This window comes from Bufo bufo, chromosome 4 (assembly GCF_905171765.1).
Source record: "Bufo bufo chromosome 4, aBufBuf1.1, whole genome shotgun sequence".
NCBI classification, from domain to species: Eukaryota; Metazoa; Chordata; class Amphibia; order Anura; family Bufonidae; genus Bufo; species Bufo bufo.
The window spans coordinates 512,171,130-512,198,150 of record NC_053392.1 but is presented as its reverse complement, the minus strand read 5'-3'; the positions used below and the strand labels follow the sequence as shown (position 1 = coordinate 512,198,150).

The following is a 27,021-nucleotide window of genomic DNA, read 5'->3' as shown; positions in this document are numbered from 1 at the left end:
TCACCCAGCATGGGTATATGTAAAATGACACCCCAAAACACATTCCCCACCTTCTCCTGAGTACGGAAATACCAGATGTGTGACACTTTTTCTGCAGCCTAGGTGGGCAAAGGGGCCCACATTCCAAAGAGCACCTTTCGGATTTCACAGGTCATTTACCTACTTACCACACATTAGGGCCCCTGTAAAATGCCAGGGCAGTATAACTACCCCACAAGTGACCCCATTTTGGAAAGAAGACACCCCAAGGTATTCCGTGAGGGGCATGGCAAGTTCCTAGAATTTTTAATTTTTTGTCACAAGTTAGTGGAAAATGATGATTTTTTTTTTATTTTATTTTTTTCATACAAAGTCTCATATTCCACTAACTTGTGACAAAAAATAAAAACTTCCATGAACTCACTATGCCCATCAGCGAATACCTTGGGGTCTCTTCTTTCCAAAATGGGGTCACTTGTGGGGTAGTTATACTGCCCTGGCATTCTAGGGGCCCAAATGTGTGGTAAGGAGTTTGAAATCAAATTCTGTAAAAAATGACCTGTGAAATCCGAAAGGTGCTCTTTGGAATATGGGCCCCTTTGCCCACCTAGGCTGCAAAAAAGTGTCTCACATCTGGTATCTCCGTACTCAGGAGAAGGTGGGGAATGTGTTTTGGGGTGTCATTTTATATATACCCATGCTGGGTGAGAGAAATATCTTGGCAAAAGACAACTTTTCCCATTTTTTTATACAAAGTTGGCATTTGACCAAGATATTTATCTCACCCAGCATGGGTATATGTAAAAAGACACCCCAAAACACATTCCTCAACTTCTCCTGAGTACGGAGATACCAGATGTGTGACACTTTTTTGCAGCCTAGGTGGGCAAAGGGGCCCATATTCCAAAGAGCACCTTTCGGATTTCACAGGTCATTTTTTACTGAATTTGATTTCAAACTCCTTACCACACATTTGGGCCCCTAGAATGCCAGGGCAGTATAACTACCCCACAAGTGACCCCATTTTGGAAAGAAGAGACCCCAAGGTATTCGCTGATGGGCATAGTGAGTTCATGGAAGTTTTTATTTTTTGTCACAAGTTAGTGGAATATGAGACTTTGTATGAAAAAAAAAAAAAAAAATCATCATTTTCCACTAACTTGTGACAAAAAAGAAAAAATTCTAGGAACTCGCCATGCCCCTCACGGAATACCTTGGGGTGTCTTCTTTCCAAAATGGGGTCACTTGTGGGGTAGTTATACTGCCCTGGCATTCTAGGGGCCCAAATGTGTGGTAAGGAGTTTGAAATCAAATTCAGTAAAAAATGACCTGTGAAATCCGAAAGGTGCTCTTTGGAATATGGGCCCCTTTGCCCACCTAGGCTGCAAAAAAGTGTCACACATCTGGTATCTCCGTACTCAGGAGAAGTTGAGGAATGTGTTTTGGGGTGTCTTTTTACATATACCCATGCTGGGTGAGATAAATATCTTGGTCAAATGCCAACTTTGTATAAAAAAAATGGGAAAAGTTGTCTTTTGCCAAGATATTTCTCTCACCCAGCATGGGTATATATAAAATGACACCCCAAAACACATTCCCCACCTTCTCCTGAGTACGGAGATACCAGATGTGTGACACTTTTTTGCAGCCTAGGTGGGCAAAGGGGCCCATATTCCAAAGAGCACCTTTCGGATTTCACAGGTCATTTTTTACAGAATTTGATTTCAAACTCCTTACCACACATTTGGGCCCCTAGAATGCCAGGGCAGTATAACTACCCCACAAGTGACCCCATTTTGGAAAGAAGAGACCCCAAGGTATTCGCTGATGGGCATAGTGAGTTCATAGAACTTTTTATTTTTTGTCACAAGTTAGTGGAATATGAGACTTTGTAAGAAAAAAAAAAAAAAATCATCATTTTCCGCTAACTTGTGACAAAAAATAAAAAGTTCTATGAACTCACTATGCCCATCAGCGAATACCTTAGGGTGTGTACTTTCCGAAATGGGGTCATTTGTGGGGTGTTTGTACTGTCTGGGCATTGTAGAACCTCAGGAAACACGACAGGTGCTCAGAAAGTCAGAGCTGCTTCAAAAAGCGGAAATTCACATTTTTGTACCATAGTTTGTAAACGCTATAACTTTTACCCAAACCATTTTTTTTTTACCCAAACATTTTTTTTTTATCAAAGACATGTAGAACAATAAATTTAGAGCAAAATTTATATATGGATCTCGTTTTTTTGCAAAATTTTACAACTGAAAGTGAAAAATGTCATTTTTTTGCAAAAAAATCGTTAAATTTCGATTAATAACAAAAAAAGTAAAAATGTCAGCAGCAAAGAAATACCCCCAAATGAAAGCTCTATTAGTGAGAAGAAAAGGAGGTAAAATTCATTTGGGTGGTAAGTTGCATGACCGAGCAATAAACGGTGAAAGTAGTGTAGGTCAGAAGTGTAAAAAGTGGCCTGGTCTTTCAGGGTGTTTAAGCACTGGGGGCTGAGGTGGTTAAGACCTGCGTTTTAGACGCCAGTCTTAATAAAGCCCTGCGCTGGCGGTGGATCCGCCGGAGTTATGAAGATATGTCAGCCTTTACAGAACTTCCCCCGTATTAAAATCATTGGTGGCAGTGGCAACAGGGTCCCCTCCCATCCTCCTCATTGGTGGCAGTGGCAGTTCCGATTGGAGCCCCAGCCGTGTAATCCTGGGGGTCCGATCGGTTACCATGGCAGCCAGGACACTACTGAAGCCTTGGCTGCCATGGTAAGCTCCCTGCTGCTCTGTGTACTATGCACAGGGCAGCAGGGAGAGTGTGAAGTCCTATTCACCCTAATAGAGCTCTATCAGGGTGAATAGGGCAAGTGATTAAAAGATTCCAGGTTCTGGGCCCTTAAGGGGGGAAATAGTTATTTAAAAAAAAAAAAAGCGTTTTTTTTTTTTAAACACACCAAAATATTAAGTATGGTATAAATCTGCCCTTTCCTAATTTTACATATAAAATAAATAAACATATTACATATTGCCACGTCCAAAAAGTCCAAACTATTAAAATATAAAAAAATTATTTTATGCAGTTAACGCCGTAGCAGAAAAATTAATGAATAAAAACCACGCGATTTACAATTTTTTTTGGTCACCTTGTCCCTCTAAATAATAGGATAGGACTGTTCGATTATGGGCCTGACGTTCCATAAAATGCGGAATGCATACGGCTTTTTTTGGTGTTTTTATTTTTTTCGTGTGGTATCACGTATAGCAATACTTTTTTATGGTATCGAAACCGAATCAAAATTTTGGTATCGAAACAACCCTAGGTGCTAGTGGCCCCTGTTCTGGCGGAAATCGACCATTCTTGTATTACTCGAAAGGCTGCTATCGCTGCAGGAAGGTGCCTGGCTGACTGCAGCTTCTGACAGTATCATCAGTTTGCTAGGGTTGTCAGACTCTGGACCTGTTTAGGGCTGATCAGCTGATTGTCACTGAGGATGCGTTTTAAATACAGTTGTCTCTGATGACATTATTTTAGGATCTAAAATGCAAGGGAAAATCCACTAGACTTTGCATGTGAACTTTAATGCCGATCCCAACCTTTGCTTTGCAAAGGGCAAAATCTGTGACGGAGATCTGCAGCATCAGTTGACAGGCTATGGATTTAAAATACAGAATGGATGTCCATTTCTATGCAGATTCCGCACAGATTCTTGCATTATGTTGGTAAGATTTATCTCATCTTAGACATAGCCCTGGATTGGCTATCTCCGGCAGTCCTATACAAGTGAGTGGTGCACTGTGCTCTCCTTTTTTTTTTTCATGGGACTTCCAATAATAGTAGAGTGCCCTCGCTTGACTATTTTCTGAACTCCCATAGAACTAAAAGGAGAGGACGCAGCGCATGTGCGCTACACTATCGTGGGCCCATTCTGGAAATAGGTGGGACCTGCACCCTTCCGACTTTGATGGCCTATCATAGGGACACAACCCCTTTAACTATCAGTGCAGTCACCATAAAGAGACACCGGAGCTATGGAGCTTTTGTATCCACTGCTTTCTCCCTCAGAACAATCTTGTAGTACTTCAAATTCCAATGTCGAGACAGATTGTAGCAGAAACTAACAATGATTAATATTGTTTGAAGCCGGTGATATCCCTGGAGCTGATTGAATTATCTCTAAAATCAATTTGGAACCTCATTTGTCATAGACATGGGTATAATTGTATTAATCCAGTGCTAGCAATACACACCGTCACAATGATACAGAAGTATGAAAGGGAACTGTCATATATTCACTTGCTGATTAAATATATACTATTCTGTGCTGTATAACCGTTTTCTGATTATTTAATAGTCACTTTGTCGACGCCAGATATATATTCTGCTTGTAGAGTATCCACTGTTCAGGATCCTGATCTTTTGGCCAGAGTGGAAAGAGCGTCTCTCTCTCTGGAGGACCTCTCCTGTCCTACATTACGCAGACACCCCATTGATTTGAATGGGCACTGTGTTAATGATTCATTTCTCCTAGGTTGGCGCTGCATGGAAATTGAACACTCTGTAATCAGTTTATTTGTCAAGAGACCCTTCTGACAACTCTAGACTGCTCAAAGTCTGGAGATGGTTTTCCCAACCACCGGGACCCAATGTTGAACAGTGCTGACATCCCGGCCTAGGCATGTAGAGATCCGCTGGAGCAATCAGCCAAGGTCTCTCAGTTCAAGGATTCTCTCATTCTCAGTTTACAAGTGACGATAACTGGCACCATGACAAACAGGAGGCATCGCACAATAATCCCATAAAACTTCATCTCATTTTTCAGGTTTCATGTGGCTAAAAAAACTATTCTTCCAGTCAAGCTTTTATGCTTCCCACAAGCCACCGATTGGAGCTAGCTGGATTGAAAATTTGATCATCTGCAGATCTTAGCGACACCTGCTACTTCCAAAATTTGCATCTTAGTGTTGCAATTTCGATGTTGAGGAGTGTGTATTAGGAAAAGTTCTAAAAATGAGAACCCAGATTCCTCTATGTAGATTTATAAAATGGAGTAATATGTTGCAAGTACAGAGGAAATATTGCATATTAGATCTGTTTTAGACTTAAGAACCATCCAAATAGAGTGGAAGGTTACAATACAAACCAATCATTTGCAGTGGGCATGGCATCTTTAGGGTACTTTCACACTTGCGGCAGAGGATTCCGGCAGGCAGTTCAGTCGCTGATGCAAACTGATGGCATTTGTCAGACGGATCCGTCTGACAAATGCATTGAAATGCCGGATCCGTCTCTCTGATGTCATCCGGAAAAACGGATCCGCATTTTTTTTCCTCCATGTGTAGACCGGATAAGTTTTTTCCAGAACACTTAATGACGGATCGGGCACTAATACACTTTAATGTAAATTAATGCCCGGCATTCCGGCAAGGGTTCAGTCTTTTTGGCCGGAGAGAAAACTGCAGCATGCTGCGGTATTTTCTCCGTCCTAAAATGACAAAAAGACTGAACGGAAGACATCCTGATACATCCTGAACGGATTGCTCTCCATTCAGAATGCATTAGGATAAAACTGATCAGTTCTTTTCTGGTATTGAGCCCCTAGGACGGAACTCTATTTCCCGGAAAAGAATAACGCTAGTGTGAAAGTACCCTTAGTGGTCAAAATGCCCTACTCTGACTAGTCTGTCTTTTGACATATCTATTTCTGCCTTAAAAGGACATCCTGGAGAAATGACATACATGTGGACATCCACTTTTGTAGACGGTTGACTGCTGTTTTGTTCTTTTGTATAGAAACCTCCTGTGTTTCTTTAAAACTGCTGAAGGACTCCTTGTTAAAACACACACTGAACCTTCTAAGGCTACTTTCACACTAGCGTTCGGAGCGGGTCCGTCTGATGTTTCATCAGACGGATCCGCTCCTATAATGCAGACGTTTGCATCCGTTCAGAACGGATCCGTCTGCATTATAACTTAGAAAAATTAACTTAGAAAAAAGAAAGTGTGAAAGTAGCCTGAGCGGATCCGTTCAGACTTTACATTGAAAGTCAATGGGGGACGGATCCGCTTGAAGATTGAGCCATATGGTGTCATCTTCAAGCGGATCCGTCCCCATTGACTTACATTGTAAGTGTGGACGGATCCGCTAGCCTCCGCACGGCCAGGCGGACACCCGAACGCTGCAAGCAGCGTTCAGGTGTCCGCTCACGGAGCGGAGGCTGAGCGCTGGCAGACGGATGCATTCTCAGAGGATCCGCCTCCACTGAGAATGCATTAGGGCCGGACGGCTGCGTTCAGAGCCGCTTGTGAGCCCCTTCAAACGGAGCTCACGAGCGGACACCTGAACGCAGGTGTGAAAGTAGCCTAATCCATGCTCTTCGTGTCTAACACCTCCTATAATATTGTGATCCTCAAGGGTGATATGCTTTGCGTTTCCCATCTTTCACTGTTGAGTAGGAATCATTGTTTTGTGTATGAATTTCTTTGTTTTCCCTTTTGAGGAACAAGAACTTCATCACCTTTTTTTTTTTTTTTTTTCTTCCCCCTTCAGTTCTGTTTAGCTTAGACCAGAAAAAGAAAATATAAAAATTTTTGCTTGCTTTGGGAGGAAATATCAAGCCCTGCAGTCTGGAATTCTAGTACCAAAAAGTAGCAAAAATTGGGCTTTGAGGCCTTTTGGGCTTGTTCGCGTAAAAATGCAATTTTCCACCGCACATTGGATAGTGGTTTGGGAAGTGGAGGTGGCCAGCCTATAGTGCTGATTGAAGAAAGATGTATTAACTACGACTTTGTAGAAAGTTGCAGAAATTGACTCAATCTTACTCCAGTAATGGAACGACCTAGGGACTGGAGTTAGACTTGCAGAAGCGCCAAATTTATTTTAATTTTATAAATTTGGTGCAAGTTATGGCCACAGACTCTGACAAGACAGACTTTAAAGATTCCACTCATGGTAAATCTTCCCCTATTGTGTTTTCAATGGTTATATAGATACGAATGGGTCATTGTGAATGAAATCAGGTACATGATCCTCTCCTCCAGCAAATTATTTCTCATAGGCACATGTGATGTTAAGGCCCCAAAAGCCCTTAGGCACAGAGTTGTTAAGTAGACATGTAGATTAATTCTGCAAGGAGAGAAATTGAATTAAGTAAGGAGAATCCCAGTGATAATTTAATTGAAAGGCGATTGAGGTAGGCAAACACCAGCAATTTATAGATTTACATTGGCTGAATGAAAAATCTAAGCCGTGGAGCAATTATTGAATGAGTCTCTTGGCTGTGCTCGTTACAACCATTTAGCTCTTTTATATGTCTGTAAGTGTTATTTGTGACAGCGTCTGCTTCCTGGGTTATGTTTATTGCAGAGGCTAAATGTAGAAGTATATAGCGTAAAATTGAATTGTTCAGTCTGACTCTAAAAGGAAATTTCCCTTGTAGAGAGAAGAAATATCCAGTATTGTAGTATAGGGGTTTTCTTAATAACCACATGTACCTCCTATCCACAGAATAGGCAATAAATGTGTGATCGCTGGGACTCCATCAGTCACAAGATCAGGAGTCCCCTGTGCGAATGGGAGTTCTATGGGACTGACGGAGATTGCCAAGCTGTACTGTACAGTCCCATAGGTGGGGGATCCTGCCCACCCTGTATCACTATATGTGGGCCGGGCAGTCAGGACTCTCACTGTCTCTCCGAGGAGTACTTTCCGGATTTACTGTGCTTTTTACCCAGAAATCCTTCTACAAATCATATAAACGTATATATCCTAGAGCTCTGCTTCTTGCACTCTATTATTTCCTGCTCTCAAATAGCGCAGCAGAAATCCCCTACCAGGTTTGCTTTACAGTCAATTCAGTTTAGTTTAGTGTGCAGTAAAGAGCTTAATATACAAAACATGTTCATTACTAATAAAGAAAATAAAAGTCTTATAGTTGCATAACGTATAAAATTTGTTTCTTTACTAGCCGCGAGACCCACAAGATCGCTGTGTTTTACATTGCTGAAGGGCAGGAGGATAAGTGCTCCATACTTTCCAACAGCGGAGGAAGCAAAGCTTATGAAGATTTTGTAGCAGGCCTCGGGTGGGAGGTAAGTTGTCATCACAATTATTGTTCACTTGGTATAAATTAATAGTACCAGTGAATATAAGAAACTTTGTAATATATCTTTTCAGATAAAAATGCCAATTTCTCCACTCCAGTTTTCTCCCCTATGTTCCGAAACTAATGTTCTCTCTGAATTCTGTGATAAGTGTATCTGGAAAGATCAAGATGGATTGTCAGGTCATTGAAGGATGAAAAGCGCCCATAGAAATCTATAGAGAGGGTAGGGGGGAGTGAGTAGCCCTGAATGAGACACAGAGGATGTTGCAGCTAATTGTGAGTCTTCTATCTCACCCCATGTGTTTAATTCACATTTATGCTGCTCAGTACTTCTCTATGCTGTCCTACATGGTGATGCATGGAAGGAAGCAGAACATCATGGTGTCTCCCTATGTACAGTCGTGGCCAAAAGTTTTGAGAATTACATAAATATTGGAAATTGGAAAAGTTGCTGCTTAAGTTTTTATAATAGCAATTTCTCGTACATTCCATTGGGGGACACAGACCATGGGTATAGCTTAGAGGTATTACTAGGAGGGACACTATGCAAAAAAGAAGCTCCTCCTCCTCGGGCTATACCCCCAGGCTCCTCCAGGAGGACTTCAGTCTTTGCTTAGTGTCCGGTCAAGGAGGTTGGCGCTTACTCTTCTCCTGTTTGTTATTTTTTTCTTTTTCCAGATGGGGACGCAGGTCAGCATTGCGCTTTCCTGGCCCCCGTGGAGTGTCTGCCACTGTCTTCTGACGTTTCCTGGCTACCTCCCATTCCCCCACAGAAGAAAAGTGGATCCAGGCTCGACCTGTCAGCTGTGGCATCCCACCAGCTGCTGGGACACCTGCTGCCTACCCTCCACCAGAGCACTGTTCTCCTAGGTTGGAGTCAGAAGTCTGAAGAGGTGCATCCCTGCTGGTCCTGACATCGAGGGAGCATACTGAGCAGATAAGTATTGCAATCAATTCTTGTTAAGAAGGCTTCAGGGCATCCAAGAAAGTCCAGCAAGTGCCAGGATCGTCTCCTAAAGAGGATTCAGCTGCGGGATCGGAGTGCCACCAGTGCAGAGCTTGCTCAGGAATGGCAGCAGGCAGGTGTGAGCGCATCTGCACGCACAGTGAGGCGAAGGCTTTTGGAAGATGGCCTGGTGTCAAGAAGGGCAGCAAAGAAGCCACTTCTCTCCAAAAAAAAGCATCAGGGACAGATTGATCTTCTGCAGAAAGTTGTTTGGGGGCATCTGGAAAAAGGCTTGTCCAGAGAAGCAAAGGTGAGCGCTACCATCAGTCCTGTGTCATGCCAACAGTAAAGCATCCTGAGACCATTCATGTGTGGGGTTGCTTCTCATCCAAGGGAGTGGGCTCACTCACAATTTTGCCCAAAAACACAGCCATGAATAAAGAATGGTACCAAAACACCCTCCAACAGCAACTTCTTCCAACAATCCAACAACAGTTTGGTGAAGAACAATGCATTTTCCAGCACAATGGAGCACCATGCCATAAGGCAAAAGTGATAACTAAGTGGCTCGGGGACCAAAACGTTGACATTTTGGGTCCATGGCCTGGAAACTCCCCAGATCTTAATCCCATTGAGAACTTGTGGTCAATCCTCAAGAGGCGGGTGGACAAACAAAAACCCACTAATTCTGACAAACTCCAAGAAGTGATTATGAAAGAATGGGTTGCTATCAGTCAGGAATTGGCCCAGAAGTTGATTCAGAGCATGCCCAGTCGAATTGCAGAGGTCCTGAAAAAGAAGGACCAATACTACAAATACTGACTCTTTGCATAAATGTCATGTAATTGTCGATAAAAGCCTTTGAAACGTATGAAGTGCGTGTAATTATATTTCACTACATCACAGAAACAACTGAAACAAAGATCTAAAAGCAGTTTAGCAGCAAACTTTGTGAAAACTAATATTTGTGTCATTCTCAAAACTTTTGGCCACGACTGTACATAGGCCGCATCTTCAAGAATGTTTCGGGTGCAAGAACTGTTCTATCAGAGCACAAAATTTTCACGCCATTTCTTCCTCTCACCAGCAGCCAATAAGCTCCGCCCCTGGGCTTAACCATTTCCTTGCCTTCAATACTACTGCGCTGGGCAAAATGCTTCCTGGACTCGAGACAGCTGGGGGTTTAGATTTGAGCTGTATGTAATTAAAAACTATACATATTATTAACCCTCGGAGCTGTCTGGACCTAATTCCCATTCCCACCACCATTCCATAGTGAGAGTTCTTACCACTACAGCTGGATGCTCGCACCACCGCTGAATACCGCATTCCCTGTAGTTCCATAGGCGAAGTTGTTTCGCTACTTCTGGATTCTGTAGGTCCTGTCACATTCCCTTCCTTAGGCGGAATATGTGCGCTTAGTACTGAACCCTGTACATCCTAGAGCATTACCCTCCTTCCATAGGCGGAATAATTGCACTTACACTGGATACCGTACAGCCTGTAGTATTACCCTCCTTCCATAGGTGGAGTAATTCCACTTACACTGGATGCTGTACTGCCTGTAGCATTACCCTCCTTCCATAGGCGGAGTAGTTGTACAACCAGTAGTGCTTACACTACCAGTGGACCCGCTACATCTTGTCGGGTTCCCCTTTTTCCATCAGCGGAGTGATTCCCTACCTCTGGAAGCTGTCCATCCTATCGCATTTTCTGTCTTTCTTAGGCGGAGTAATCGCTTTAAAGTTGACTACAGCGACTACTCTCACTTCTTCCTTGTCGCTTTGCATCTGGTTCCATTGATGGCCTATTGCTAGATTTGGCCCCTACAGTCGCCTTATCCCCCATCATAGGTGGTATTTTGGCACTACTACTGGATACTGTGACTACACCACACTATCCCCTTCCTCGGGTAGTCATTGTTTGGATTGGATTGGTGTCGGGCGCCTACGTGGTAGCCTCTGTCTTCCAGGTAGGACTGTAGCTGATAGGCTGTTGACTCAACACGCTCAGCGTCCATTCTCTGTCAGTCTGTGGATTGTCTGCACTGCTTGCCAGTTTCCTTCCTTCTCAAGTGGAGGATTGCGCTAGCACCATTTTCTTGGTGACTACTGCTGTTTGGCCTCATTCTCAGGAGGAGCATCTCCTCTGGCCCTAGAGACCATAGTTGTGCTATGGCCTCCCCCCTATGAGGCAGCCTTGCGCTGGCCATAGATTTTATGGCTACTCCTGTTCCGTGGCTACTACTGTGTGACTCCGTCCCAGGGGGAGTATTTGTGTTCATCATTTTTACCGCATCCCCTTTCTCCATGTGGAGTATCGGCCCTGGTGTTTTGTGCGGTATCTGGAACCTTCTCGCTAGTTGTAGCTATGATTGTGCCTACATTTCCTTCTCACAGGTGGCACTGAGCTCATGTTCTGCCATCAAGATCCTACAGGCCTTATATGTATGGTGTTCCTGAGGCGCTGGCTGAAAGGTACTCTTATAGTGCAGTCATATGCCCATACCATGACATAATGCAGCTGGTGGGTTTGCTCACTTCTCGTGGGTATTAGTACGGTTTTCTGTGCATGGTATAACCTGCTGACTTTGCGCCTTCTTCCCTTCACATGTAGTGCATTGCCTCTTCCATCTACTACGGTGAAAGCATTAGCGTTGCCTCTTTGTGGTTTTGGTATGCACTTATTCAGGTTGCATATGTGAATTGTTACTATGGCTCCCCTCCCCGGGTAGAGCGGTCATACTGTCCGTGTTGTCACCCCTAAATGCTGGTTCCCTACTGAGCAGCATCAGTCTCTTATACTTCTCCCCTTGCGCAGGGCAAGTAGTTGCACTTTCTCCAGATACTGTTTCTGCCTGCTCGGCCAGTTTCCATAGCCGTTGAGTTCTCGTATGCCCACTTTCCGCTGTAGAGTGACTGCGTGGGTGGTATTTGTTTCTAGGACTTGTGGCATTCGGTGTCCACACTCCCTTCCTGGCACAGTATTTATGCAATCTATGGTTTCTTTCGGCCCGTTTTATGCATTCCTCAGATAACCCCATTCTTTTCTTCTTTAGGCAGGGTTGTTCTGCAGTGGCGGTCAACCGGGTCTGATGTGTTTACACAACATTCATATTTTCGGCCCTTTGGCCTAGGTGTTTTTTTTTCTCAGGCTTCCGGTTAGGTCTGCCAGTTCAAGCAGCTTTCCATGGCGTATCTGAAGGCCTCTCTCCTTTCTTGTTCTTGAATTTAAGGTCCTCCACTACCTCCCTCTACTTATCACATTGGCGTTTCCTTTGGGGAACACTCTTATGCAGCAAACCCCTTGGCCGTAGGTCTGAAGCGGATGTTTTTGCTTCCGGAGGACACGTTCTTTTCCTACCAGGTTACTCCCCTCCTTTTTTGTGGTTTGGGTCAGTTTCACTGCCTTGTTCCCATTGACTTTCTTCATTCTCTCAAGAACTTTTTCTTGTGGGCAATTTTCATGCCTGTCATCCAGGTTCTCTAGCCCTGCCTTGTTCGTCATGGTCCTGCTGCAGTGGTTTTCTCTTCTAGCAGCCTGTTATGGTTTTAAGGCCTTGAGTTCTGGCACCCCTACTTCGTCCCCCATGGGGGGGGGGGGGGGCAACATTTTTGTCACATCTGCACTTCTCTGTCTCTTGATATCGACACGCCATTTTTAGTTAGTCTTCTTCCAATCGGTTTTCCACTCAGTGGTTCCCTTTTTTCTTCTCTTCGTTGTGTCTGTTGATAGCTCTAGCGTGTTTTTTTTCCGGGGGTTTTGACCCATGGATATCACTTCCTCAGAAATCTTTTGAATCCAGGCTAGGTCTCTCTCTCCTGTATCTTCTGCAGTCTCCTAGGCCGTGGCTCATATTCCCTCGGCTGTTCTTCTGCCCAGCCAAAGCCTCTGCGTGTTCAGCCGCTCTCTGGCTGGCCTACCTGGGAATGATTCTTCCTGTCTCTTTTCAGGATTCCGGGTGTGTCTTCCCCCACATTTCTGTGTGGGGCATTATGACCGGCCTTGGTTCTGTTCTTGGTTCTGTACCTCCTGTGTCCCCCAATGATACGAGCGAGAAAATAGGATTTTTTGTGCTTACCTGTAATATCCTTTTCTCCCTGAGTTCATTGGAGGACACCGCTCCCACCCCGTAAGTACATTGCTGGCACTCATTGATGGGTCCCTGCGGTTCTTGATCTGACCCATCTTCGCCTTTCTTGCTTTTAATTGTTTTCTGTTGGCTTTTCCTGGCTGCTCCTACTGCTTTTGTACAAACTGATTTGCTCAGTGTCTGCAGGAGGGGTATAGCTGAGAGGAGGAGCTAACACTTTTTTTTTGCTTAGTGTCGCCTCCTAGTGGCAGCAGCTATACACCTGATCTTCTGTGTCCTCCAATTAACTCAGCGAAAAAAGGATTTTGCAGGTAAGCACAAAAAATCCTATTTTTAAAATAATTCAGCACAGAACTAGGTTAAAGAAAAGTATGGTACGTAGACTTTAAGCCATTTTGACAATTGAATTGCAATACGTTAATATTACTTCCAGTATTACAAGTCCCCATAGTAGCAGCTGACCTCTGGTTGAAGCCAAGGCAAACTGCAATATAACCCATTGATATGTGTAAATGTGTGTTCCCACTACACAGTGTATCCATGCCGTGGTCTTGTTGTCACACATCCAGTATAGTTTCCTTTATACTCTTTACTGGAATATAACCCAATTCTGTTTATATTTCAGGTCGATCTTTCGACTCACTGTGGGTTTATGGGTGGTCTACAGAGAAATGGAAGCACGGGACAAACTGCACCTTATTACGCTACCTCTACTGTTGAAGTGATCTTTCATGTGTCCACACGCATGTTGTCTGATTCAGATGATTCACTGACTAAAAAGGTAACGGACAAGAACATGGCTGTGCTGTTTATTACACTTTGCACATGTAAATATCTGTGCACTAGGGGCAATTTATCAAGACATTCGTGACAGTTTTATGGTGTAGGAAAGTCACCCAACTTTGGCAAAACTGCACCTCCACAGTTTTGAAAGGTGGCCTGAAAAGTAGACGGGGACAAAGGCAGACATGGCAGTACTGGAACCCCAAGCAAAGTTATATCTGGGGGCCCTAATCAAAGACATTTAGGGAACACTTTAATCAGGAAGCACTTAGATTCAGCATCTAGATCTAGATGTAACGGCTCCAAGTATAGATAATGTAGTAGATGTTACCTGCAGTTCTACATAACACCACAGATGACACAGTGATAGCTCTCCAAGTACAGATGATGTCATATGTTACCTGCAGTCCTATGTAACACCACATATGACACAGTGATAGCTCTCCAAGTACAGATGATGTCATATGTTACCTGCAGTCCTATGTAACACCACAGATGACACAGTGATAGCTCTCCAAGTACAGATGATGTAATATGTTACCTGCAGTCCTATGTAACACCACAGATAACACACAGTGATAATTCTCTTAGTACAGATAATGTACTAGATGTTACCTGCAGTCCTATGTAACACCACAGATAACACACAGTGATAACTCTCTTAGTACAGATAACATAGTAGGTTTTACCTGCAGTCTCATGTAGTACCAATGGTGTTACATAGGACTGCAGGTAATATCTACTACATTATTTCTACACAGTTATCACTGTTATCACTATATTATCACAATTTTTTCTGAGGTCTTACATAGGACTGCAGGGCCCTGCTGCACATAGTTTTAGTTTTTGCCTCTAAAATGTAGGGAAAGTTCATGAAAACTGAAATTAATGTGGTTATTATCTATTAATTGAACTCAGCTCAAGGTCTGAAATTAAGCACACACTCCTACCCCTTGGATTTCTACTGTGACATCATGGTGGTTATCACACACAACTTTTCTGTCACATTAATTGCATGTCTCAAGAATTTTCCCTACAATTTAGAGGAATGGTAACTGGCAAAAACTAAAACCAAGTGCAAGAGAGGAAACTGACACTAAATATGATATGTAGCATCCTTCCTGCCTCCCATCCCGGGCCTCGGAGATGCACTCTGCCTGCCCTGTTGTGCTGTACACATGACACACAAGGCGCATGGCGTGTAGGCCTACACGGAGCCTACACGCCATGTGCCTTCCCCGCAGCGCCTCCACGCTGAGCCATGGGGATTCCTTCAACCTTCTCATCTCCTCCTATGTGACTTTGTGACCAAGGTCGTGGAGAAGCATTTGTCACATTTACCCGCCTAGGCATTCTTTTTTGCCAATTTATTTGGAGGATATTGTAAACAATGAAAAATTATTTTTTTTACTTGCATCCTAAATTGAGTGTGGAGCGTTATTTTGCTTATTATTGGACTTGGCATCATACCCACTCCACTTTGCACCTCACAAACTGACACAGAGTGCAGCCCAACAACGCTATTGCAGAGTGATCTATACAGAGTAAGGGCTCATGCATGTGTGTGCCTGGTGGCCCTGCTGTGGACCGCAAATAGCAGTCCGCAATGCACGGGTAACGGCTGAATTCACGTAGTTTGCGGATGTGGACCCAGCAGGAGGACCCTCACCAATCTAATAGTTATCCATTATCTTGTGGATAATGGATGACTTTCTCTAAGCGGAATACCCTATTAATGGTAGAGTATAATGGTGAGTGCGTGTGTCGGTATGTGTATATATACAGTATATATTTATTATATATACACTCTAGTGATAGTACTGTTTCATTATTTTTTATTTTTTTTCTAGAATATGTGCTGCTCATCTGGTGGGAATTTAAAGTTTTTTTTTCATCTCCTACATTGGAGGAATATTGCTACGCTATGCACCCAATGTCTGATAGGGGAGGATCCCACCTCTGGAACACGCACCTATCTCTAAAATGGAGCTTGCAAACAAAAGGAGAGATTTCTATGGGAGTGCCAAAAATAGTCAAGCGCTGGCTTGGCTATTTCCGTCAGCCCCATAGAAGTGAATGGAGCGGTGTCTGCTCTTGCGCAGTGCATTTAATATTCATTTCTATGGGACTTCTGAATATAGCCAAGCACGCTGCTCAGCTATTTTCAGCACTCACATAGAAATGAATGGAGGGCGGCTGCACATGCACAGTGTGCTCTCCTTCTCTTTGTGGGCTATGTGCCCCAATGTGATTACAGCTTAAATGGGTTGTCCCATTACAGCAACTTATTCCTCATCCACAAGAGAAGTGTCTGTTTGGCGGGGGTCCAACCGGCTATCTCTGACAGTCCAAAAGAGTCGTAACATTAAATTGGCACGCGCAACAATTTGTGCAAAATTTTACAACTTTTTGGCTTCCCACACCACTTTTCAAAGTCAATCTGTTTCGAAAAATAGATGACTTTTTAAGGTATACTAGTAAATGTCACAGCCGGTCGCAAAGTACATCGGGTAACCCCCAAGGCATACAATCACTTAAAAAGGCAGAATTGCGCACCATTTCATAAATGTAGCGCAGCACAAGAAACCGAAGGCAGACTTAAAAATGACAGAAAAACAGTGCAGTTGATAAATGCCCCCTGTAATTTTTCATACAGCGAGTTGCCAGGTTTGTAGACCATAAATCCATATATCTGTGTATCTCGGCATAAACACCTACAATCTGGCTTCTTCCTCTGGTAACATTCGATAATCTGCATTATTATGAGTCTCTGGCGTTCCGGTGTCCTTTGAATGAAGTGATAGATCACCTGCCTGAATGCCCTTCTAACCTGAGTCAGAGCGGCGAGATTGGTCCTGTGTTCTTCAGCTGGAAAGTGTCATGTTCAATGTTGATTGATGAGCTTTGATGAAGCCGTGGCTCTTTCGCTCAGGCATTTACCTCTTTCTAAGCACCACACCACCCCCGGTCGCAATCAAATGACTTGTAACTGCGTGTGCCTAGATGAATCCAGCCATGCTCCTGGCCAACTCTGTAGCACGCCAGTTAAGCGGTATCGGATGCCTTAGTTTTGACAGGAAGATTCCCCACCGAAGCGACCATGACTAAGACTATGCCTTTTTCAGCTCTGAGGTTTCTGTTCATTAGCAATAAACATTGTTTATCAGGATGTCTCTCGGCCAGAATAAAAATCAATCCCACTAACAGCTTCTTACAGTCTGTCCTGTTATCCTAACTAAATTGCAGCTAACAGCTCTGAAATGAGTTTTTTTTGTTTTTTGTTTCCCCCCTCTCGTTAACCAGGTAGGGTTCATTCACTAGTTGGCCGCATTTGCCGCCGAGCCGTTCTCCATGCAGAGACCTAGATGTAGCCCCATCGTGAACTCTTGCTCCTTTGCTGCAGAAATTTGTTGGCTATTTCGAGATTCGATTTTTAGCAGCTAATCTCACTGCTGTAGGGGTTTGTAAAGTGGGGGACAGGGCTGTGCTATTGGATTTGTCCAATTCATTTGACTTCAGGACTATAATTGCACTTATGTCTTACTAGCCTTTTATAGCCTGGGGCTGGCCGGCAGCAGAAAAACAAATTGGCAGTGATACAGTAAGAGTGAAAGGGAATGAAAGGAGCACATTATTAGTCTCCAGGCACCGCTGATCTGGCAGGAAGTTTCTCGGTTAATTTACAAATAAAAGTTAGATTTTAGGATGGGCACACTGTCAGGAAAACAATGGGGTTGTCAGGCTCAAGATACTTTGTGAAAGCAGCAGCCGTGACTATTGGAGAGCAGAAATTCTTCAATCAAACAGACAAGTTCTTGCTGGAGCCAGCTGGCCATGTAATGCAATTAGTAGGGAAAAGAGGTCAGACCATTAGGTGTGTACCATGACCAGTGTCACCAGTGGCGTGCTGCCCGGCTGGCTGCGTATTGGGAAGCCGAGAGGGGAATTAGATGGCCTTTTCAGCTACTGAATGAGTGTGGCGCATGGACAGCCTCTTAAACTATTATAGTGTTTTTCTTAGACTTGAAAAATGAGCGTTTGTTCAGAGGCTGACAGCGGACGCAGGCTGCTGCCGGGGACAGCCAGTTCAGACATAGTGAATAGAGCCGGCCGTACCGGAGACATGAATAACGTGTGTTCTGCGGCTGACCCAGAGTCCTCAGACGTGACTGAACTCAACTTGCACTCGTTTCCTCCGCACTGCGGTGTTAATGGCCAAATGAATGCCTTTATTCACTGCCATGTTAAGTGAAAATTTCTGTGTCATTTCACCCCCCAAAAAAATTAGCTACAGTTTTTTGTAAATTTTAATTCAAATGAAGGTTATGAACAGGCTTTGTCTTAGCTTTTAAAAGCCAAGTTGGTTTTTAACCTCTTGGCAGCCCCTGACGTAATAATAGGTCAGCAGGCCGCGAGAGGTGTATGGAGCGGGATCACCTGCTCCTTACGTGGCCAATGCTGCCCGCAATAACCAGAATCATCAATAATGCAGATCCGCCTCATTTAAGCCCTCAAATGTCACTGTCCGTTGTGATCACGTAATTTGAGTAGTTAGAAAGAGGGAGGGGGCTCCTTCTGCCCTTTGATCAGAGGCACCATCGCAAATTCGCAGGACTCTAATTGGTTGCAATGATAGCCTGCGGCCTTTTGAAGGCTCCCAACGCTGTCACAGCAAACTGCCTGCAGAGCTGTGCCCAAGGCATGGCCTGACAGACAGCCTGTCAGAATCCCATAGACTTCAGTAGTATACTATTGAAGTGTATGGTACAAGCGATCAGAAGATCGAATGTACAAGTCCCCTAAGAAGGCAAAAATTTGCAGTAAAAAAAAAATGAATTTTTTTTTTTTTAGATATATAAAAATAAATTGTCAATAAAAAAAATCTAAACAATGGGTATTGCCGCGTCTGAAAATATCCAAACTATTAAAATAGAAAAATTTCCTGTATGGCTTGCGTATGTCGTTATGGAATAAAATGAAAATTTGGGTCACTTTGCCTCTCCAAATAAAATGTAATAAAAAGTGATCTGTACCCCAAAATGGTACCAATAAAAAGTAGAGCTCATCCCACTAAAAATCAGGCTGTAACACAGCTCTGTAGACAAAATGGTGTCCGAATATGGCAACGTAAATAAAAAATTTCTTTAAGTAGTGATTCATAATAAAAAATATATTAATTTGGTATCACCACAATCGTACTGACTTACAGAATAAGCTCAAAATGGCAATTTTAGTGTATAATGAACACCATAAAAACAGAACTCGAAATTCATGGTGGAAATTAGTTTTTTTTTGTTTTTTTTTGCCGACATTTTTTTTCACTTTTTTCAATACAAGGTATAGTGAATTAAATGGTGCCATTAAGAAATTCCCCCAAAAAAAGCCCTTATAAGACCATGTGAACATTTTTTTTTTCTTTTATATACTGATGACCTATATTCTGGATCGGTGGGGGTCCGACACCCGGGACCGCCACTGATCAGCTATTTTCAGAAGGCATCGGTGCTCCTATGGTCGTCAATGCCGCATCTTACCAAGCACAGCACTGTACATTGTATAGTGGCTGTGCTTGGTATTGCAGCTTAGCCCCATTTACTTGCTTCTAGGCCACGTAATCGATGAACATGTCATCACTGGCCTAGGAATAGCAGAGGGAGCCGCTGCCTTCTCAAACAGCTGATTGGCTGGGGTCCCAGGTGTTGGACCCCCACCGATCAGATACTGATGACCTATCCAGAGAGAATAAAGTCACAACCTCTCTGCGATCCCTATATGAGGTTCATTGGCTCAGTATCTTCTTTATTCTCACATATGACCATTCTAGCCTTGCAGTAATGCGATCCAGTGGGGGGCATGTGTTCCTTATATACGGAAATTAAGCTCAACAGGCAGAACCAAGAAAGTGAGAACTGAAGTCCCTGTTTATACTGGTGATTTACCACCTCATACTCCCATAGCACAGTCCTAAGGAGACAGAGCTGAAAAACAGCCAGTTGTAAATATGTTCTGTCGTAATGGGGTTCTCCTGTACTCTGCAAATAAACCCTGTGTAGTCTGATGAGGATCCTTTTCATCTGTCTTCTCCTGCTTACTAACATACAATGTGTTGAGGACAGATGGAGTAGAGTATGACTCTGGGATCAGGCTGCATGATATTTGTTTGTAGTCTGTTACCATGGAGATGTATTTGTCTGCATAGGAGCTGTGGAGACAAAATGACTTTTATATGTATAATCAAGATCATTTGCAAAAGTGCCTCTTACTTTAGATTAAATTGATTTTAGAAAGTGTTACCATCATTTACATAGCCTCTGTGGGATAAAGCCTAGCTTAACTGTAAGAAAAGTTTTTATATATACACTCACCTAAAGAATTATTAGGAACACCTGTTCTATTTCTCATTAATGCAATTATCTAGTCAACCAATCACATTGCAGTTGCTTCAATGCATTTAGGGGGGTGCTCCTGGTAAAGACCATCTCCTGAACTCCAAACTGAATGTCAGAATGGGAAAGAAAGGTGATTTAAGCAATTTTGAGCGTGGCATGGTTGTTGGTGCCAGACGGGCCGGTCTGAGTATTTCACAATCTGCTCAGTTACTGGGATTTTCACGCACAACCATTTCTAGGGTTTACAAAGAATGGTGTGAAAAGGGAAAAACATCCAGTATGCGGCAGTCCTGTGGGCAAAAATGCCTTGTGGATGCTAGAGGTCAGAGGAGAATGGGCCGACTGATTCAAGCTGATAGAAGAGCAACGTTGACTGAAATAACCACTCATTACAACCGAGGTATGCAGCAAAGCATTTGTGAAGCCACAACACGCACAACCTTGAGGCGGATGGGCTACAACAGCAGAAGACCTAGAACTAGATGATCTACTAGTTGAAGAAATAGCTAAAATGACAATGAAAGGAGAAGTTATTATTATGGGAGATTTCAATCTTCCAGATATAAACTGGAAAACCAAAATAGCAAGTTCTACCAGGAGTACAGATATTCTAAATTCCCTACTGGGGTTATCTCTACAACAAGTGGTTGAGGAGCCAACCCGGAGGGAGGCCATTTTGGATTTGGTATTCACAAATGGGGATTCGGTATATGATGTCATTGTAGGCGAAACCTTGGGATCTAGTGATCACCAGTCAGTGTGGTTTAATATAAGAACTGTGAAAGAGTCCCACCACACAAAAACAAAAGTTTTAGATTTTAGAAAAACAGACTTTTCAAAAATGAAATTAGTCATAAATGAGTCCTTATCAGACTGGAACGGATTACATGGAGTCCAGGAGAAATGGGACTACTTAAAAGGTGCATTATTGAAGGCAACAGAAAATTGCATTAGACTTGTCAGTAAAAGCAAAAAAAGGAAGAGACCACTGTGGTACTCAGCAGAAGTGGCCCAAATCATTAAAAATAAAAAGCTAGCATTTTGTAATTATAAAAAAAACCAGAGCAATGAAGATAAAGAAATCTACAAGATTAGGCAGAGAGAGGCCAAGCAAGTTATAAGAACTTCTATAGTGCAGGCAGAAGAAAAACTAGCTCAGTCTATGAAAAAAGGGGATAAGACATTCTTCAGATATATAAATGAAAAAAGGAAATTAAAACAAGGAATAACTAAATTAAAAACAAAGGACGGAAGGTATGTAGAAGAGAATAAAGGGCTAGCCGACTGCCTTAATGAATACTTCTGTTCAGTTTTTACAAAAGAAAAAGGAGAAGGACCTCCACTAGAAAGGATGACTAATAAATCATTTGATGCATGTATCTTTACAGAGGAAGATGTTCTAAGTTTGCTGTCTAAGGTGAAGACAAATAAGTCACAGGGGCCTGATGAGATACACCCAAAATTATTAAAAGAGCTTAGTGGTGAGCTGGCAAAACCGCTAACAGATTTATTTAACCAATCATTAGTAACAGGAGTCGTCCCGGAAGATTGGAAATTGGCAAATGTCGTGCCCATTCACAAGAAAGGTAGTAGGGAGGAATCGAGCAACTATAGACCAGTGAGTCTGACATCAAATTGTCTGTAGGCAAATTAATGGAAACCCTATTAAAGGATAGGATTGTGGAACATCTAAAATCCCATGGATTGCAAGATGAAAAACAACATGGGTTTACTTCAGGGAGATCATGTCAAACAAATCTTATAGATTTTTTTGACTGGGTGACTAAAATAATAGACGCTGGAGGTGCAGTAGACATCGCATATCTAGATTTTAGTAAGGCTTTTGACACTGTCCCACATAGAAGACTTATCAATAAACTGCAGTCATTGAGCATGGACTCCCATATTGTTGAGTGGATTAGGCAGTGGCTGAGTGACAGACAACAGAGGGTTGTAGTCAATGGAGAACATTCAATACAAGGTCATGTTACCAGTGGGGTTCCACAGGGATCTGTACTGGGACCAATTTTGTTTAATATCTTCATAAGTGATATTGCAAAAGGCCTCGATGGTAAGGTTTGTCTTTTTGCTGATGACACAAAGATATGTAACAGGGTTGATGTTCCTGGAGGGAAACGCCAAATGGAAAAGGATTTAGGAAAACTAGAAGAATGGTCAGAACTCTGGCAACTGAAATTTAATGTGGATAAGTGCAAGATAATGCACCTAGGGCGTAAAAACCCAAGGGCAGAATATAGAATATTTGACACAGTCCTGACCTCAGTATCTGAGGAAAGGGATTTAGGAATAATTATTTCAGAAGACTTAAAGGTGGGAAGACAATGTAATAGGGCAGCACGAAATGCCAGCAGAATGCTTGGATGTATAGGGAGAGGTATAAGCAGTAGAAAGAGTGAAGTGCTTATGCCGCTGTACAGAACACTGGTGAGACCTCACTTGGAGTATTGTGCGCAGTACTGGAGGCCATATCTCCAGAAGGATATAGATACTCTAGAGAGAGTTCAGAGAAGAGCTACTAAACTAGTACATGGATTGCAGGATAAAACTTACCAGGAAAGGTTAAAGGACCTTAACATGTATAGCTTGGAAGAAAGAAGAGACAGAGGGGATATGATAGAAACTTTTAAATACATAAAGGGAATCAACTCGGTAAAGGAGGAGAGAATATTTAAAAGAAGAAAAACTACCACAAGAGGACACAGTTTTAAATTAGAGGGGCAAAGGTTTAAAAGTAATATAAGGAAGTATTACTTTACTGAGAGAGTAGTGGATGCATGGAATAGCCTTCCTGCAGAAGTGGTAGCTGCAAATACAGTAAAGGGGTTTAAGCGTGCATGGGATAGGCATATGGCTATCCTTCATATAAGATAGGGCCAGGGGCTATCCATAGTATTCAGATATATTGGGCAGACTAGATGGGCCAAATGGTTCTTATCTGCCGATACATTCTATGTTTCTATGTTAAGACCCCACCGGGTACCACTCATCTCCACTACAAATAGGAAAAAGAGGCTACAATTTGCACGAGCTCACCAAAATTGGACTGTTGAAGACTGGAAAAATGTTGCCTGGTCTGATGAGTCTCGATTTCTGTTGAGACATTCAAATGGTAGAGTCCGAATTTGGCGTAAACAGAATGAGAACATGTATCCATCCTCTGATGGCTACTTCCAGCAGGATAATGCACCATGTCACAAAGCTCAAATAATTTCAAATTGGTTTCTTGAACATGACAATGAGTTCACTGCACTAAAATGGCCCCCACAGTCACCAGATCTCAACCCAATAGAGCATCTTTAGGATGTGGTGGAACGGGAGCTTCGTGCCCTGGATGTGCATTCCTCAAATCTCCATCAACTGCAAGATGCTATCCTAACAATATGGGCCAACATTTCTAAAGAATGCTATCAGCACCTTGTTGAATCAATGCCACGTAGAATTAAGGCAGTTCTGAAGGCAAAAGGGGGTCCAACACAGTATTAGTATGGTGTTCCTAATAATTCTTTAGGTGAGTTGTTTGACACTGTGGTCTAGTGTCGATACCGCTGGCACCCAACATTTGCTACAAGGAGTGCTGCCCTGAACTCTCATCTATATATATATTTATATATATTTTTTTTTAATTCCTCCACCACCTCACAGCAGTACCTGTCAAGTAGTCTATACTTACTTGCTCTCGCTACTCCGTTTCCGGCTTCCAGGCTGTCTTCACTGGACTTTCCGTTACCGTCTGTCAACTTCAGCGTGGACAAGTTCATATGTGCTTCCGCAGCCAATGAGATGCCTTAGTGGTGACGTGTCCCCAAGCTGCTCGTCAGTTGGGCGTGTGCATTTCTGAGATAGATAGATATATATATATATATATCTATATATAATGTACATTTACAAATATGCACACTATTACATGAAATTTAATTCTTTTGTAATAGTTATTGTTTTTGTCTATTGTTGTTTTGCAGCTCCGGCACCTTGGAAATGATGAAGTTCACATTGTTTGGTCTGAACATACCAGGAACTACCGAAGAGGCATTATACCTACAGACTTTGGAGATGTTTTAATTATTATTTACCCAATGAAGAATCGGATGTATTTTATAGAAATAATGAAGAAGCCAGAGGTATGTATTATTATTTTTTTTAGATAGGAATGTGTGAAGGCTCAGGATTTTTGAATGATAGCCCTAGCACTTCTTAAAGGACACCTGCCAGAAGAAGGCCTGTTAGTGTACAATAGAAACCTGAAAAGCTTATCCTAAAAGGGGTTTACTCATAAGGACAGCCTGAGTCTATATACCCTATTAGGGCACATGGACACGTAGAGGGTTTCCCCTGCCGGAGCCAGAATGAAGGACGCTTTGGAAGAGCAGCTCCTGTTGTGGAGGATTTTAGGCATATTTACATTGAGAGGATGACCATTAAAGGGAACCTGTCACCGGGATTTTGTGTATAGAGCTGAGGACATGGGTTGCTAGATGACCGCTAGCACATCCGCAATACCCAGTCCCCATAGCTCTGTGTGCTTTTATTGTGTAAACAAACCGATTTGATACATATGCAAATTAACCTGAGATGAGTCCTGTATGTGAGAGGAGTCAGGGACAGGACTCATCTCAGGTTAATTTGCATATGTATCAAATCAGTTTGTTTGCACAATAAAAGCACACAGAGCTATGGGGACTGGGTATTGCGGATGTGCTAGCCGCCATCTAGCAACCCATGTCCTCAGCTCTATACACAAAATCCCGGTGACAGGTTCCCTTTAATGTCTTTCTTGTATTTCTGCATTTCTCAGCAGGCAAAATGCCTGGCTGGCCACATCAAATCCTGAAGTTGTGAACAAGCACTTAGAGAGTACCTTTCAGTAGGATCAACCCTATATAACTAGACATACTGATAAAAAAAAATGGTAAAAAGACTTTTATTCTATATGCAGATGAAGGCTTCAGTGCACCAAGTGCTTGGGCCGAGACCCTTGATGCACCTCAGCTCAAAAGCCTTCCAGTGCTGGCCATTTCCCTTGGTGCACTGAATCTATTTTCCCAAGACAAGTATCATCATTTCAATCAGCAGGATCAACCCTGCCAGGCAGCATATCTGGTACAATAGGTTGATACTAGTGACAGGTGTTCTTTAATGTCACAGTTTTCCTCAGAAATTGACCTGTTCTTTGAAAACCAGGTGTACTAATGCAAATATAAATCTGTAGTATTGCCATAGCTGTGGAAGAAGCATTCCTTCAAGTTCCTGGGCCTGGTTGAAAATCTTCCCCAATTGCCCAGTGGGTAGAGAGGATTCGTGATGAAGATAGGGGCAAGCAGGTCTCCAGCCTTGGCAAAACATTTGCTCTGGGCTTTGTGAATGTAGTCCATTGTAATTCCGGCAGTCTGTGCCTGCCAGCATCTCCCCTCCCCCACGGGCATGGCCATTGAACCAGTTACGGCCACTGCCTTTTGCTTTCTAGTGCCTGTTCCCTTCGGGCCACGGACGCATGTGCCTTCCCCAGAGCTTAATGGACCAGCATATGCGTGGCCAAATCAGTCTCAGCCAGTGACTGTTTTCCTGAGATATTTAAGGTACTTTCCCTATGGGTGCGTTTAAGGAGTTCCAATTTTTTGTTCCTTTTGATCAGTGTGTTTGTTAGATGACTATATGGCACTTACATATATAGCTATGTTGATATTCTGCTCCATTTTCTGTATTACATAATGTGTAGGGCCATAATGTGTGGCCAAGACTTTTGTGCTGTCCACTCAGAGGTCCTGTCCATATAATGGCTGCTGATAGAAGGTCCTCCATTCCAATACACTGCACCTGCCATCTGCACTTTTGGGAGTTTAGTGCCGAGTCATCAGCCATCACAACAGAAACTACTCCCAGAGGTAGCGGCCTTAACTGGTTCTCCTGCAACGAAGTCCAGATCTATGAACAGTAGTGAAAACCAGGGGATCACTTTGATAGTGCCCATAGGAGTCACTCTTACTTCAGATTTCTTGAGTAGTATTGTGGGTTCACACCTTCTGTGATGCATCTTCACTGGACATTGTCTGACGCAAAGGTGGCACTTTTGCCAGGTGGCTCTTTTTAGCTACACAGCTCACAGAGAGAAAATTTGTGCTGTGTTGAAACCTATCCATTAAAAAATGTCTTACTTTTGATATTTCTCTTAGTCAAAAATGAGCATTATCTGTTTGCTATTTTGCGCTATGATTTTCCATTGGTGTCATGGGTGAAGTAGGTACTGCCTACCAATATTGATATGTCTGCCTTTCATCAGAGAACATCTTCCATGTCTAGTGCCTTGGAGGGACTTGCTTAGCATCATAGAGAGAACATTGTTCTGGATAATGTGGTTATAAATGACTCAGAACCTTGTGCAGTGATAGAGATGTTGTAGATAGAGAACTGTTAAGCTTTTGTCTACAACAGTACCCACCTCCACAAAACATAAGGGTCGGAGCTGGATAGAATCGTGGCGGTAAATGGATACCTTTTAAGTAGAAGACTTACCGGTTTCTTACCCCCATCCATAGCTGAGAGGAATATAAGATATACCTGCGAATATGAAATAGTTCTCTGCATTCATCTACTTGGGAAACCTAGTGATCAAAGCCTAGTCTCAAGTACTAGAAAGCACAGTCGAGGGCTCTGACTGCTGGATAAATGAGGGATCTGGAAAATCAGAAATCAACAGTCATTAAAGTACTTTAACATTCA

General features: G+C 42.9%; 1 protein-coding gene across 2 annotated transcripts in view; it reads left to right on the top strand.

Moving 5' to 3' along the window:
- Window positions 1-27,021, top strand: part of RALGAPA2 (Ral GTPase activating protein catalytic subunit alpha 2) — a 344,341-nt gene that overhangs the window by 194,938 nt on the left and 122,382 nt on the right. For both annotated transcript variants that reach the window (XM_040429694.1, XM_040429695.1), the window contains exons 34-36: window positions 7,938-8,061; window positions 13,740-13,895; window positions 24,267-24,425. In XM_040429694.1, coding sequence (XP_040285628.1) covers window positions 7,938-8,061; window positions 13,740-13,895; window positions 24,267-24,425 — 439 coding nt within the window. The remainder of the gene's footprint in view (window positions 1-7,937; window positions 8,062-13,739; window positions 13,896-24,266; window positions 24,426-27,021) is intronic.